Raw genomic sequence first — 16,337 nt, forward strand, 5'->3', positions numbered from 1 at the left:
AGCACAGGAGAACTGCTTTGATTTGAGTCCAGTATGTGGCCCAGCATCTGTAGACGTACAGTCATTTAAAATGGGATCAATCTAAATTATATTTACCGTACATTTCATCACAACGCATTGTGTGACTCAAAGGTCATGCTAGCTTTTTTAAACATTGAAGCTTCAAGACAAAATACAAATCAAATACAAACCACGAGGAACTAATGTGCTGGACAAAAACTGTTCATTTGGGAAACGAACACTAGTTGCACTTCGCTATAAAGCTCTTTGTCTGCACTCTACATTATTCATTCCCTTATCTCTCAACTGTAGTAAAAGTATGCAAACAAATTTATTTTTTAAAAATTGTGGTAAGGCAGCTAATGACTTGTTCATTGTATCTGTTAAATGCTAGTCCTCACATTCATTCATATTGCATTGTAACTTTCGTAATGTTACACTAAACATTTGGTAAACTGGCTAGCTTGAGTTCATAAACCAGCCTGGTAGCGGTCATACCTTGCTAATGGTAGCTAGACAGTGTACAGAATGGGTGAGCAGCACACATCTGTTTGATCATGCATTATTAATAAGAGGATGGCAGTAATTTTAACACCATTCAGGCAATAGCTCAGCCTATATTTTGGATTGTTAAGCTTAAGTTCAGTTAGCTTGCCAAGCACTCAGAAGTAGCTGGGTACCTCGCATTCAGGTGTTGAATGCATGAGATAACGTCTGTCATCTGTCTGTTTCACAGACGATTATACCCCCAGAATATTACAAATTCAGAGATACTGTGACAGATTTCAGACCTCTCTCAACTCGAAAATGAATTGAATGTCATGTTCTGTGTACCTGAATTTTCAGAACACAGCACATAACTCTCTTTTCTCCATGTGAAAATAAAGCTGAATCCCGCGTTGATGTGACCTCTGACAATTACATGTTTAGGGAAGAAAATAAACAGCTAAATAAACATGCGCAGTAGTTCACATAAAGCTTCAAATCAAAGAACATATATAAGTGACTTTTATACCCATACTTTTAACTGTTGATCAATATTTTAATGCATTGTTATTTTCCACCACACCAGTATATTTGTTGGAAATTGAGTAAATAAGTCTTCCACTCAGATAAGTAATTCACTCCCTGGGTGTATGAATAGATAGGCAAGATTATGAGAGATGATTTTTTTGACATAACCTTAAGTCTACATCTTGTGTGATACAGACAAGTAATGGACATGACAACCATCTGCTGGAGCCATTTAAGTTGGCGCTGTAATGGCAATAGTTTTAGAAAGTGCAGATGTTGATCAGTGATTTTTCTGATCGAATGAAAGGCTACTTTATGGTCTCATTATCATTCCCAGACGAGATAAAATTATCTTTGAGTGTGATTCACACTGTCTGAGATAAATAATTTTAATTATCTGTAACCCTTGCCACAGTGAGCACTGCTACCTTTTAATGTTACTTTACAATATTTTGCTTATCCAAAGGAAGAAAAAAAAAACATACAATAAAACATGAAAGTAAAATAATTGTACTGTTTGAAACCAGTGGAGGTGTTTTGTAGCACCATTTTATGAAATATATCCTTACATATTAAACACAATTATAAAAAAGACATGACATCAGAAGTCTAGTCTACAAAAGTCATTGGCCATTTTCAGATAGTGGTTTTTTCATAAAAAGTATTTCCAACAAAAGCTAATTTTCTTTGCACATAAAAATGCACAAATTGAAAGACACAAAGTTAGACTCTCAATATATTAAATACAAGCAATTCTTGAATAATCAGTGCTTAACCTAGTAGCATATGTACACTTTATTTCTATGGAAGATTACTCTTTTAAGCATTAAGAAGAAAAAAATCATGCATTTGGACTCAGGATTTTCAACAAGACTCTAAAAATACTGGACCAAACTCTTAAGATCCAAAATTAGGTTCAAAAGGAGGTGGTAAAAGTTGACAATTGCAAAACAGAACCTCTGCACTTGCTGCAATGCTCAAACATTGGGGGAAAATTACAATCATACGGACAGAACATTTAAATGATAAAAAAGTGGCTTACCCCAGAAATCATCCACCAAGACTGACCTATTGTAAGCTTTTAAACCCCATCTCTATTACTTTAGGATTAGTAATGCATGATATGGAATAAATGCATACTTTAAAAAAAATCTTGACCTTCTGTTCCACTTGAGCTTGGTTGCTTATTGGATTGGTCCTGGTTGAAGATTTCAGGTGTAAGCTACATTTTCTATCTGCTGTAAGTAGATTGCTCTCTCTTCTTACCCAGCGCTGGGGACTACGATTGCCTTTCAGTTTTTCTGTTATGGAACATTTCTGCAGCTCATTAAAAAAAATGTAAAAATCCAATAATAATAATAATAATAATAATAATAATAATAATAAAGTAGTTTTGGTATTAATTATATCTATTTATAAATAAATATGAATTATAAGGCATTCTCTTGCATTTAAAATTGACACTGTCACTGTCATTTGTCAAAGACAGGGTAATTTACAAATTAAAAATTTGTCTGTATGTTTCTTTGCTTTCCAGAGTTTCAGTGCACGCACTGCCTCCTTTCCATTTTTAATGCCCTCCCCAAAGAAAAATCTGCTAAATTGTGTTAAAATGAGAAAATAATTTCTGGTTAATATAAATATATAATGCCAATTGAATATCTATCTGTTACGGGCAATTACAATGCACTTTCTCTCTGTGAGAGCACTGGGTATCTGTGAGCCATAATGGCTGTTCAGAGCCGTGCAAAAAGGCCTCTGCTGTAAATATTCATATAATTGTGATAGATTGATAGAACATCTGTTTGCTATTTGCTTGCTTCCTGCTGTGGTGCATCTGCAGACAACAAGAGCAGCATTTAAGCTCTGGATGAACCCCAAATCAGCACGGCTTTCTGTGTCACATCTATTCAAGGCCTGGTTTCTTTTTTTTTCTTTTTTTTCCAGCACATTGGCCAGCCAGCCAAACACAAGTATGCAACTGCCTTTTAATGAAGCCGTTCAAAAGGGGTTACTTTAACTTTCAATTACCAGCAGCGGTTAGCATGAAGGGGATGAAATATCATTACGCTGTAATGCTGCCTGTAATACCTGATGAGAACTCTTCATTACCAGTGTGTGAATATTCAGCCCAGAGATATTGCAAGCACAGCTCTCCATTGACTGTACGCCACATAGGATTTTGTTGGAGCGAATCCATACTATTATTCCACACATTGAAGATGTCAGATTACGGACAATTCACATCATATTTATTTATTTATATGTTTTATTCCCCCTTGTGTCACGCAGGATATTTGACAGTCACCATCGAACCCCTCCCAGCTGTTGTTGTCGGAGACACAGTGACACTGAAATGCAACTTTAAGACAGATGGCAGGCTGCGAGAGATCGTCTGGTTTCGGGTGAGTGTACACGAATTGCATCCCATACCTATTGTCCATTACATAAATCTGTGCTTGCCTGACTTAAGAGGTTAAAGTCACACTTTGAAATTCTACTGGCTGTTGTACTGGCTGTACTGGCCCTTATGCTTTTGGGTTTAATTTCTTTTATTCATCAATACAAGTGGCAGTGTAGTATAATAGTTAGGGAACTGGACTAGTAAACTTGAGGGTGCTGGTTTGATTCCCAGGTAGGACGCTGCCACTGGGAACTACTTGATTTGCTTCAGTATATGTCCTGCTGTATGATGGATTCTGCGTAAAAAGCTGTCTGAGTCACTCTGAGTTGGAGCATCTGCTGCAGGCTTGTGATGTATTAATCAAGGTTTTTGAGGCCCTGATGTTCTTGTGTGTCAGAGAGTTACGAAAAAAATGTACAGTGCAGTGCATAAGTATTTGGACAGTGACATCATTTTTGGGCTCTATTTCCTATGCGGGTCGACTGATATGGATGTAAATACGTTCAAATTAAAGCTGGCAATCTGCACTTTAACCTCATATTCATTGTTTCATTTCAAATCTAATGTGCTGAAGTAGTTTTGTGTCAATGCAAATATTGTGTCACTCCAATTACATACACACTGCATTGTATCTGATGCCTGGTCTACTCCTGAGGGATGTGGATCAATTTTCTAGCATTGCAAATGTTTCTTTAAAAAAAAATCCTAACCTAAAGTAGGTATCTTCAAAAAATTGTGCTATTCTTCAGTCACCTAAATTTTCTATTATTCATGCAAAGCTACCTTCATACTGATCTACGTGGCCTGTTCAACTTGTTAACAACATAAAAGTCAGCTGGTTGTTCAACTACTGTAAACCTGCGAAGTGAAGCTGCTAACATGTAACAAATTGATCATTTTCTTTACATATTTATGTAGTTTATTTAAGTTTCCTAGTTGCATAAAAAATGACATAAAAAAGCAGACACAAGCGTTTGGTTTTCTTTTTTATTTTTGATTGTCATTGTTTCTGCTTTTCTAATCTGTGCTGGAAGAGAGTTTTATAAAAATGGAAGATTAGCAAGCGAAGGATCAGCCCAGCTGTTCTGAGCCATTACCCTGGCCTGGCATCCACAGTAGCCCCACACCATCCAAACAGGATCTAACTGGCATGTGGATGTGCAAACAGTTCTGCAGCGTCTGAGGGCCCTGTGCCATTTAAGGCCTTGTATGTTGTGATTGCTGCCTTTTAAATCAATGTGCCATTTAACAGGCTGGCAATACAATGCTTTTAAAACAGGTGCTATGTGTTCAAACCTGTGGGTGAGCATCTGTACACTGATAGCCAGTAGCGATTCAGTGAGGCTGCAACCTATTCAGTTTACACCAAGGTCTTTAGTGTAAAAATAAAAGGGTAGCTAATCCCACAAATAAAGTTTACATACATTGTATGAATAAAAACATAGTACTTCAGATGTATTATGTACACCATAATTTTAATCAAATGCTAATGCTAATGTTTTTGGCTAAAAAACTTTTGGCTTCCCTGTCAATTTATATATACACAGTGCACAGCTGAAAATCATTATCACTGTCAAAACATGAGCCCATCCAAATCCCCAGTACGATAAATCACTAATAATAACGTAGTCTTCTGTACCAAACTGATATTATAGAATGGGAGAAACCTGACATTTCACAAAAAAAAAACATTTTAGACTAAAATCATTATTCAGACAACCACACTTCCTTTTAGGCCAGCCTCTGCAGGATGTTTCCCCTCTACTTTGTGAAATAACGAGCTCCGATTCCTACAAAGCACAGCTACGTAGAGGACGATGCAGACTACCCATTGCATTCCCAGTTTTGATACCAGCTTGTGTTCGCTAAAAACAATGATCCCCAAGTGGTCTGAATGATGTGCAACTCTGTTTCAGAGCTACAGAAAAACTGTAACTCTAAGACAGCACAGACTACGGCAAGACATACAGGAGCTTGTGACACCTGGGTTTCCACACATTTCAGCGCTTAGTGCGTCTGGTGTAAACAGCTCGGATTCAGAATGATAATGATCATCTTTCATTCAGTGATAATGCCATCACCCATAATGCACTGCATACCAGAAAGCTGGGAAACGGTCCTTGGAGATGCTTCGGATCTTCCTGTTTTTGTGTCGATTATGTCACTATCATGAATGCATCCCCTTTTCTGCTGCCAGGGTGGGGTGGGGGAGGGGGGGGGGGTCTGAGCCTTGGTGCTTAGCGGGGGCCGTCCTTCCGTCCGGGTGCCTGTCAAGTGGCGTTTTCCTCCGGGTCCCCCGTGGCTCGTCACCGTGTGCGCGACTGACAGGCACAGACTCTGAGGGAGCCGTGGCGCTGCAGACTTAAAAGGGCAGCGGACATCTTTCATTAAGTGCCAGCAATTTAACAAGCTTGTCTTTTCTGGCTCATAAGCATGCTTTCTTGGCTCTCATGCGTCATAACCATTTGCTCTTCCCTTTCTGAAGAAGAGAAGAGCACTCGCTCACTGCAGGTATCGCTACCCTTGATCCAGCTTCCGTTGCTAGTGCTAAAACACTGGGTATAGTTAGCCAGTCAGGCAGATGGACAGACAGACATCAATGCAACTCAATATATTCCTCTGTGAATTCATTAATTTTTTTGTTTGTTTAAGCTCAGTCTTCTATCCCTTGTGCTTTACTTTACTGTCAGTTAGTCCAACATGCAAAGAATTACAGCAGACCAAGTGATTTTTGATCTTAAAGGTGGGTGACCGTGCAGCATAACGGTTTGGGAGCTGGGATTGTTGCTCTGAGGTTATAGGTTCAACTCCGAGATGGGACTCTGTTGTTGTACCTTTAGGCAAGGCACTTGAATTGCTTCAGTAAATGTCTATTTTTATAAATGGATGGTAGGGTACAACACCACGGGTGTACCTATTAGGTATGAATAAGTATCTTAGTATGCTACTATAAGTTATATACAATAATATCAATTTTGTGTACATTGTTGATTGCTGTATACCTCAAATGCATGAGGGTATCTAGTGATTACTCTAAACAGGTTGCCTAGTCGGTAGCTACAAAATATCTGAAATTAATTCACTTTGTGATTACTTACAGTACCTGTTGAATTCCATTCCTGGCTGTTGCTGTGACACTTCATACACAGCTATTGCTATGTTTCTTTATCAGCAATGGAAGCTTTTTCAACAAGGGATTCTGTAGCCTTAAACCTGGATTTCAGACACATGTGGTCGGCTAGTGAGTCAGAACGGAGGGGTAGTAACTAGGAAAAGCTCCCTGTAACCGCCAAGATGTTATCCTTTTTCACCTCAGTTTGGGATGCCCAGTTGCATTTATCTGTGATCGTTGCTGCATCCTCCTCTATCCAGTCAGGAGAACAAGCATGTGCTCTCCTCTGGAATATGTGATATCAGCTGCCGCTTCTGATCACACTGCAGTTCGCAAGTCGGACTTTGGCAGACATGAGTTGGAGGAACATACCTTGTGCAGCTCAGCAGACAGCAGGTGCCCAATCAACCAGCGGAGGTCACTAGTTGTCGATGAGATTTCATTCGACTGATGCCCTCTCATTTGTGGGGGATTCCAGAGCCAATTGTGCATCACCCTGTGCTGTTGCCAACCACGGTGGGGTCCGTGAACTTGAATAGTGTTTTAACGGATGAGCCACCCAGCAGCCTCACCAGCACACTCTTTATAAATCACTGCTAAATGCCTTTTTAAAATTATTATTATTTAATTTTTAAATTTTTATTTGATGCCTCGCCTCTCATTTAGCTTTTAATATTTGGCCCTTTCACTGGAATGAAATTGGGGTTAATGCCTTTATGACAGTTCATGGTGTCCAGTCACAGCACAGAATGAGAGGAAGGAGGATGAATTAAAGGTCTCATTCAATATTTGCTTTTTCATTACTGAGGCAATAATGTAGCTATCTTTCTGGGATGTATTAATAAGGATTTTATTTTTTTTTTAAAAGAAGAGCAGACGGGCCTGCCCTGCTTTAATATATTTCACTCTGCTCTCACACGTAGAAAGCAGAGAGGGCAACAAGCAGAGAGAAGGGATCAGAGCCTGGAAGGAGGCCGGGTGGGGATTAAACATCCCACCCACACATGAGGACCAGCTCGAGAGTCGCCTGCCCAACGAACCATGCCACACTCCTCACTTCTCTGGGGTTTTTTTTATTTTTTTTAATGAATTTGGACTTTAGGGCTCTTTTTTCCAGCTGGCGCATTGGCACGTTGAAAGCTGTCGCACTGGCGAAATGGTATTTTCATTATCGATTTTGATGCACCCCAGCCATTTGGTAATTTCGTATGCCGTGAGCCAAAGTGGGAGGGGTACGGCATACAGCACAGGCCATCGTACTGCGGATTGATAATTTCGGGAATTTCCCATGCAATGCAAAAGAATGTCTTGTGAGAAACATCTGATAAGTACACCATTATCCTCGTCTTCCATTGCAGCCGTAGACTAACAAAATTGACAGTACGCCCTGCACAATGCACATGGAGTGAAAGGAGGTAATTTAATTGGCTATTAATAAATCCAGCTGCTCACCTCTGGTCCTGAATATGGCAACATTGACTAGTCATGCCCAATGCACCCACACGCAGTGCCACCGAGTTGCCCATGCACCATGAGGCATTGATTCTGGACAAAGAGCCCTTCATTTCTAAATGTGCTTATCTGCTAATGATCTTGCATTGATTTTATGGATTACATTTAAAAGATCCAATCTAATTGGCTTGCTATAATGGAAGGGAGAATTTTGCCGTGACCACCATTGTACCTTAAATGCCTCCGAGGGCCATGAGTTATTTGTGGCCATTGGTGATGTGTCTCATCCCTGCAGAACAGTGTCTCCATCACAGCTCCAGGACAGGGGCGTGGCACTTCCTCCAGAGGCAATTCTGCTGCCACCTGACCCTCCAGCACTCGGGTTATTAATAGGAGGTCTCACCTGTCTGTAATAAACCTCTGCCCAACTTTGCTTTAGTCATTAGGCAGGGGAACGGTGCCATATGTCTTCTGGCTATCTTTGGTCGCTACAGCAGAGAATGTTTTCTGCCAAAAATGTAACTCTAAACCAGCACAGACTCTGGCACGAGGTACAGGAGCTATGACACCTGTGTCAGCACTTTGTGCTGTCGGGGTGGGTGAGGGGGCCTTGGTGCTTGGCGGGGGCCACCCTTCTGTCCGGGTGCCTGTCGAGTGCTGTTTACCTCTGGGTCCCTCGTGGCTCATCACCGTGTGCGCGACTGACAGGCACAGACTCTGAGAGAGCCGTGGCACTGCTGACTTAAAAGGGCAGCGGGCATCTTTCATTAAGTGCAATTTAACAAGCTTGTCTTTTTTTTTTTTTTGCTAATAAGCAAGCCTTTGGTTCTCATGCGTCCTAATTATTTTCTCTTTTCTTTCTGAAAAAAGAAATCTACCAGAGAAGAGCAATCACACACTGTGGATATTGCTATCCTTGATCCAGCCTCAACTGCTAGTGCTAAAACACTGGGTACAGATAGCCAGCTAGGCAGATGGACTGACACACCCAAATGCAAACATGCTATATCAGTGCAACTGCAACATTAAATTCTAAACACCTCTTGTGGCTCTGATTTTTTCTGGCTACATCTTTTATTTATCCGACAAGCAAAAATGAAGTTGATTGCTGTTGGTTGTCACAAAATTTGGAAGGGAAACTAAAGGCCACCTAGAGGTTTAAATAACGTTGTGTACGTCCTGTTGTTCTTCAATTTGAGGAACTTCCTGTGCTTGTGCAAGCAGGGTTGTGCCATCTGGCTGTCCCATCAGGTGTATTCACTGTGGCAACAGTGCTCTATGGGTGGGTCTACCTCAATAAACTATTCAAAGCTCTATTTCTATTCCACAGCTTCAAAAAACATCTTTATATTTTCTGTCCTTTGTCTTCTTCGTTCAAACCATTTATTAACATTTATGAACCAGGACTAGTGTATGAAATTGCAGATTTTCAATCTCCTTATTACAAAATACATATATTCTCTTTGTTATCACCAGCGACATAAAACAGGTGAACATTACATGGAAGTAATTCACATTTTCTCATTGATAAAAAAAGGAGGGATGTAGTTTCAAAGAGGATGGCGTACTGTATTTAAACAGGGTCTATTTCATGCACAATGGAACATGATTAATGGCTGCATTTATTCATGCTGCACTCCGTTTAAGTTGAACTGTGTAGTCAGTTGCCGTCTGCTTTTAAGCAGACTGCTATTCGGCTTTCAATGTTTGCTCATTGATGGCGAGTGTTTTAGTGCACAGTAAGAGACTGCCTGGCTTGCTTTAAATGAACAGTCCAGCCCGTGTATCCTTCCTCCTAGTCATTTTATTGGTCAGTGGCTCTAAGTGATTCTGTAATGAACATGCATACATTTTTAATAACATTTTAGCCTTTTAATTTTTTTGGTTTTTGAGAGTGCAGAAAGGACTGTTGCCAGCTACCGACAGTTTATTACTATGCAGGGTGCATACTCTAATTTCATCACATTCACTCTTTAATATTGGGGAATCACATTAAATTGGGAGCCAGTTCCACAACTAAGAATTATAGAAATCCATGAATTATTACCAGCAGGAGAGTTATCCAGGGGGCGGTATACTATAAAATTAGACTAGGAGAGTATCTTAGCACTGTGGTTATAGAGTTCAGCGTGGGAGGCACAACAGAGTTTGAAATAGAGAAGAAAATCAAACAGTTTGGAAAAAAAAGAGAGATAATGGGTCACTGGGAGGCATAGGCTATTGTTTGGAAAGCTAACATAGAAAATAATTACTATTCTAATGAGATCCTGCATGCTGCTTGTTTAATAATTGGTTTTTAACTTAATGATCCATAGCTACAAACTGAGATCTTGTTTAAAAAAATAAACTGCGAGAAATATATGCAACCATTACAATGAAAGATTCAAATTTAACAAATTAAATGCATTTCTTATCTCAGAGGTTCTATTGTACATTCCTAATGAGGGTTATTTTAATGTTTTCGCTTTACAAACATGTCTTTCTTTCATTCGAGTGGATGATTTGCTATCGTTAGGGATCTGTAACGGGTAATGATAGCTTGCTACAATAAAATGAACATGATTTGCTAGCTAAGATATTTACAAACTGTGTTTGCTATTTAGCTCTATTGATTTGCATTGTGTAAGTGAGAGTTTGCATAGTTTGTATAGCTTGTTTCTTGACTGCATATGAGGTTGTGTCGTACTTCAGCAATCAATCGGACTAACAGTACTCTACTTATAATAGTCTAGTTCATGTCATTTATCCATTTACAAAGGACACATACTTGCATGACTACCTTGATTGTCTCCATTTCAATGCAAGTTCAAATCAATACCAACTACAGTATAAAATCAGAAGGTCACTTATAAAGTGTAGGCGAATAAAGTACATGAGATGCACAGTAACTGACATCTCAGGTAGATATATAGTCTAAGTTCAATTGCTTTGCGTGCAGTGCCAGAGAAGCCTACACATATTTTATATTTTGTCTGTAAATATTTCATCATCAATGTGCATTTTTGAGCACTGCAGCACATTGTGAGGAACCCAGCATTTTCGTCTTGGTTTCAATGTTTGTGATTCACCTTTTTGCCCACAATCAAAGCATTTGCACGCACATCCATGCATTCATTCAGTATCTAGCCAAAATAACTTTATAGAATGAAGAAGGCAATTGAACAGTCTGTCAAAGTGTAAACCGTCTAATCTATTCAAGGTAAGAACTGGAGTCCCAGGTGAACAAGGATAGAAATATAACGTGTACATTTTTTGACACAATGTTCTTGCCTCTGGCTTATGTATATGAAAGAATAACCTCTGGCGATCAAACATTCAAGTGCTGCAGTGTGTGTGCTTGTGTGTGTGTGTGTGTGTGTGTGTGCGTGTGTGTGTACATATGTATATACTGCGACACTTGATACAGGCCAATTCTTGCTGTTTCTGCTCTGTACTCCAGCACATTAGATTTGAAATTAAATAATGAATGTGAGGTAAAATTGCAGACTGTCAACTTTAATTTAAGGGTATTTGCATCTGTATCCAGTTCCATGTATGAATTACAGCCCTTATATATATAGCACCAAACTCTACAATGTATTATTAAAGGCTGTTGTTCTAACATTTTACATGTTTAAATATTAAAAAGAATAGAATGAAATAAACTAGACACAGGTCCTGTCTACTGTAACTAGCAAAACAAATTGATTTTCAGTTTCTGATTTCAATTATCCAGCTGGCATATTTTATCATATTTTGTATGTGCCCTGTCACTTTATGGCCTCTCTTACTGCTTATCACATAACCAAGTATCCAGTTCTGCTGCATTATTCTGTTGAATGCATTTTGCCCAGAGGGGTGTTTGCTTTTGTATATTTTTCATATGACTATGATGTTTTCATTTACCACAGTGTATAGCATTCTCTTGCATCCCCCCAGTATGATCATCGTGTGGCCTTGTGTGTCTTTTTTAGGACCTGTAGCAGATTGCTTCTTTCTTGGGGAGGGAAAACAGAAGGGAAACAGATTGTGCAATACTGTATTTCAGTTAATGTAGGATTTTTCTGGAATACTCATCCGAGAGATTTCACTGTGTGAGATAATGATATAACATCTCAATGGTGTGGCGTAAAAGAATACCTGGCTCGGAAAGTGATGCATTCTGAGAATCCTTTATCCCAATTTGAGGGAAGAAGGGGTTCCTTTGGGAGTTTGTTGCCAGGGTAACCAGAACATGAGAGCACATTTAGCATTTACTGTTTATACATATGTCATGTTACCGTGTCCTTCTTGCTGTGTGCCTCTCTTAGATTGTGAAGAGAAATCCTCCTACTGAAAGGCTTGAGTCCTTTTAAACGAAGACATTTTAAATGATCACTTTTCAGGGCATAAAAACACCCTTTTTGCACATATCTATAAAAATCTATAAAGCAGCCTGTCTCAGTGGCTCAGACACGAGCGTAACAGTAATGTAAAATTTGCAATAAAGTGATCCAAGTAATTGTTTGACATTCTTGGATATTTCCACCCAATTTAGCAAATGCACAACAGACTGTGTATTCCTATACCCAATGGCTCCCCATTACATCTCTAATGGGGTTGCAGTCCCCTTTGATTTTTGACAGAAATTTGCAGCCAGTTCCACTTTAATCCACTTTGAATCAGTAATGTGCACAGATAATGGCATATTAAATGTGATGCTCCTTACGAATGAGGTCAAGCTGTGTTAATGTACTTTATGGTGTAATGTGGAAAATTAGAATCTTTGGAATTGAAATGCATGCAGCTAATGTCTGAAAGAAGGATGTCTTGCAAATTTCCTTGGAGGAATAAATTATTCTTTGAAACATGCACCCAGTATTTCTGGTAATGCATTGTATGAGATTATTTATTTATTTATTTTTCATTTATTCCACAATGATGAAGCACTTTGCAATATCGAAGTAAAATGAGATGGGCATATCTTACATTTAATGACTGTTTCTGTTAGACACCTTAAAATACTTTGATTATAATGCAACAGAGTAGCATAATGGCATGAAAAGAGAATGGGTGATATAGCAATTACAGGTTTGAATCCCTGGTAGGGCTCTTCTGTGGTAAAACAGAAGCAATATGCTGCTCCTTGCTCTGGGATGTTTCCTGGTTGGAAACATGATTTGTAATATTGTTCATTACTGCAGCACTATAGTTTATTCATATTCATGATTGATAGCCTGCTATTACAACGATAGCCTACAGCTGGAGTTTGCTAACATTTTAATTATGTTAGTGTTCAAGGACTTGGCTAAAGCTACATTTCTTTGCTATGAGTTTGTCTGAATATGAGTACAAGTTTCTTGAGAAATAGCATTTCTGCTATGTCACAGTACGTATCAGTCTATTCCTCCATTTGCAGTCAATAGGCTGCATGAGGCCCCTGCTTCAAAGACCAGAAAGGAATTAGTGTGGCTGAGTAGCCACAGTGGGAAATCAGAGGCAGATAATTACATTAATTCTCAGATTTCCCACACGAGTACTCAAGGGCCAGATTGGTGCTAGGCTGCATTTAGTGTTAAGAAAACGGAGTTGGCCATCTAGTTATTTAATATAATCTGTGGCTGTTATCGTTGTCAGTATGAATCTGTAGAGTTCATGTATTTTATTCATGATATGAAAATGTAGAACAGTCACTGTTGTGTCTGTGGCTTTACGAGCCAGATCCACAGAAACAGGAGCAATTCTATTATACATTTAAAATGCCTTGCTTTTCAAATTCCCCTGCAAAGCTAAAGAATCTGGGGGTTGATGGCATTGAAAAGCAAGTATCTAGGTGGATATACTGCAACGTGTACACACATCAATGGCCCTTTAAAGGCTGATTCATACATTTTACGGCCAAACAAACAATGCTCCTGGGTTTTATTTTTGCAGTCATTTATATTTTACCAGTCCCAGCCCTGGTACCTCTTAGAGCGCAGAACAGTGAATCTTCCTGAAAGTTATCCTCTGCAAATGTTTTTAAATCCATCACGTCGTGAGCAAGGTTCACACTGGAGCGTTTAACGGCACTCAAAGACGCTTGGCACCATCAGCATTGCACTGACTCACAGTGCCGTGAAAAGGTCTGTATCTTCCTTTAGCTCGTGCTCTGTGTGTTCCCCATTTTATTCCAGAAATAGACACCATTTTTCTGTGGTGTTTGTGTCGAGGCTGAAGTTAAGTCTGCTGTGAAATGAAAATTGTACAGCCCATGCAATAAAAATGTCTCAATCAGCGCCGGATTGAGACAAGTAATCTCTTTCATGTTTACTTTGCGATTAGAGGATTTTAGGCTCACAGATTATTCTGTGATTTTACGATGGATTTCAAAAATTGTTTTGGTTAAACTTGAAATTTTGCTGCTGTGTGTTTATGCAGATTCCAGGCTATGTTTATAGATATTCTAGTGAAATTACATAAAATGCACAAACAGTACATTATTGTGTCTTTGACAGACGTTTACCTGTCAAAGACTTTTTCCTCTAATGCTTTCACACATGGCACTTTCCGGTGCATGTTCCCATCTTGCATCAAGGTGGCTGCAGTTGTTTTTGTTTGAGAGCAGTGTTGGGTATTATCCCCAGAGAATCTTAACACTCTGCAGTCAAATCCTCACCTTTTTCAATTTTGGTTAACCAAAAAAAAAAATAATTGTAGAATAATTGAATACAAAAAGCCTTTGGCCCTGCAGCCCTCAGTACTGAGTTTTGGTTCGCGGAATTGTTTTTAACACCATTTGGCAGCAAGAACTGTGCTTTAATTTTTATGCTGTTTTTTTTTTTTTCAAAAAATGGAAGTAATTTTTGCAATTTTTGGAAGTAATTAAAGGTTAAGGACAAATATTTATTGACACCAAGCCATTAACAAGTTCAAAATTAAAGCAGCAGTTCTGAATTTGGGCATATATATGTATGTGTGTGTGTCTGTGTGTGTTTGTGTGTGTGTGTGTGTGTGTGTGTGTGTGTGTGCGCGTCTGTTTGCGTATGTGTGTGCCTGTGCATGTGTGTGGCTTGGAGACCATGGGTAGAATAGCAGGCTATGATGTATATTGTTTTTTTTTTTTTGTCTAACGTTGGCTTCATGCTAGGGCTAGAAACAACTTTTTTATTGATTTCTTTGTGAAAAATATCTGTAGAGGAGGCACTAGTCCAGATTTAGTCCAAATGCTGTGGTCCTCCACCATTTACTTTGACTGACAAATTCAAGAAAAATTTCAATTTGTTTAGCTCCTACAGACTCGGTGTAAGTTCACTTTCTTTTCAGTGACCTCTGATTTCATGAGCATGTGCTAGAGCTGTATAACAGAGCCGTCACTTGCTATGAAATGTTAAGGACACAGTGTGGGTGAAGTCAGGCTTTTCTTGAGCTAATGATCACATACATGCTAGCTGTTTTCCATTTGGCACACCTGTTAATAGGTTTCTTACAAGTACTCTCAAATGTCTTCTCTTCAGACTTTTCCATTTCTCCTGACCTCTGCATCATTATGTAAAAGAGCACCAATCGCTTGTACCTGTTGATTTACTTCTTAAAAGCACAGATAACATTTTTAAAAATAAAATGCAGAGTGGGTGGAGCAGTTGGTGATATTTGTTTACGTAGTAAAGGGATGACCAAAGCTCAGAAGAATGAGATGTGCTGTTGAGGTTGTAGCTGAATTCTCATGTCAGATGGAATCCAAGCAAAAGGAGTGTTAACCCCTCCCTCCCCCCCCACCCCCCATGCAGAAAACATAGCCTCTGAAATTGATTTTTGTCCCAGAAAAATGAGACACTGACCTCCTGTTCCATGGAGCACGCAGACATAATGGAGAATGTGACTTCCTCCTCTACAGAAGATACAAGGGCGTACATACAAGGCACCATTTTCTCCCTGACGTTAGTTAGGCAATTTTTTATTTATTTATGTTTGTTTTTTATTTATTTTTACGTTTTTAATTTTATTTTCTTAAAGCGAACCTACAAATAATTTTAAACGTTCAAAATAATTTAAACACCCTAAGAAAAAAAAGATTCGTACTGGTGTTGATGGTGCACAACAGCCTGTAGCACAAGGGACTGACTCCCTTTCTTGTTAAACCACTTAGGTTATCCTTTGGGTTAAGGATGGGGATGAGGGGTCCATCTATTACCCCTGTGAACTGGGGAAAACCATCTGCCTTCAAAGCCAGTCCCTGTTAAATACTGACTTTATTGCTTTCAAAACGTCTTGTACAAATATTTACTCTGATGCTTTACTTACAGCAAATATATGTACAGTCATTTTGTAGCCAGCTCCAGTGGCTAGCCACCACAAGGCCACAGCGACATGCTTTTGGACTTTGGGACAGCATAGCAAAGGTGCCTATCTCTTCTT

At 39.1% G+C, this 16,337-nt stretch overlaps 1 protein-coding gene across 2 annotated transcripts in view; it reads left to right on the plus strand.

The window, feature by feature from the left end:
* LOC118207238 (immunoglobulin superfamily member 21-like) overlaps positions 1-16,337 on the plus strand; it is a 176,686-nt gene that overhangs the window by 79,647 nt on the left and 80,702 nt on the right. For both annotated transcript variants that reach the window (XM_035380607.1, XM_035380608.1), the window contains exon 2: positions 3,307-3,419. In XM_035380607.1, the coding sequence (XP_035236498.1) occupies positions 3,307-3,419 (113 nt within the window). The remainder of the gene's footprint in view (positions 1-3,306; positions 3,420-16,337) is intronic.

The sequence above is a fragment of the Anguilla anguilla genome, chromosome 11, assembly GCF_013347855.1.
Source record: "Anguilla anguilla isolate fAngAng1 chromosome 11, fAngAng1.pri, whole genome shotgun sequence".
In the NCBI taxonomy this organism is placed as follows: domain Eukaryota; kingdom Metazoa; phylum Chordata; class Actinopteri; order Anguilliformes; family Anguillidae; genus Anguilla; species Anguilla anguilla.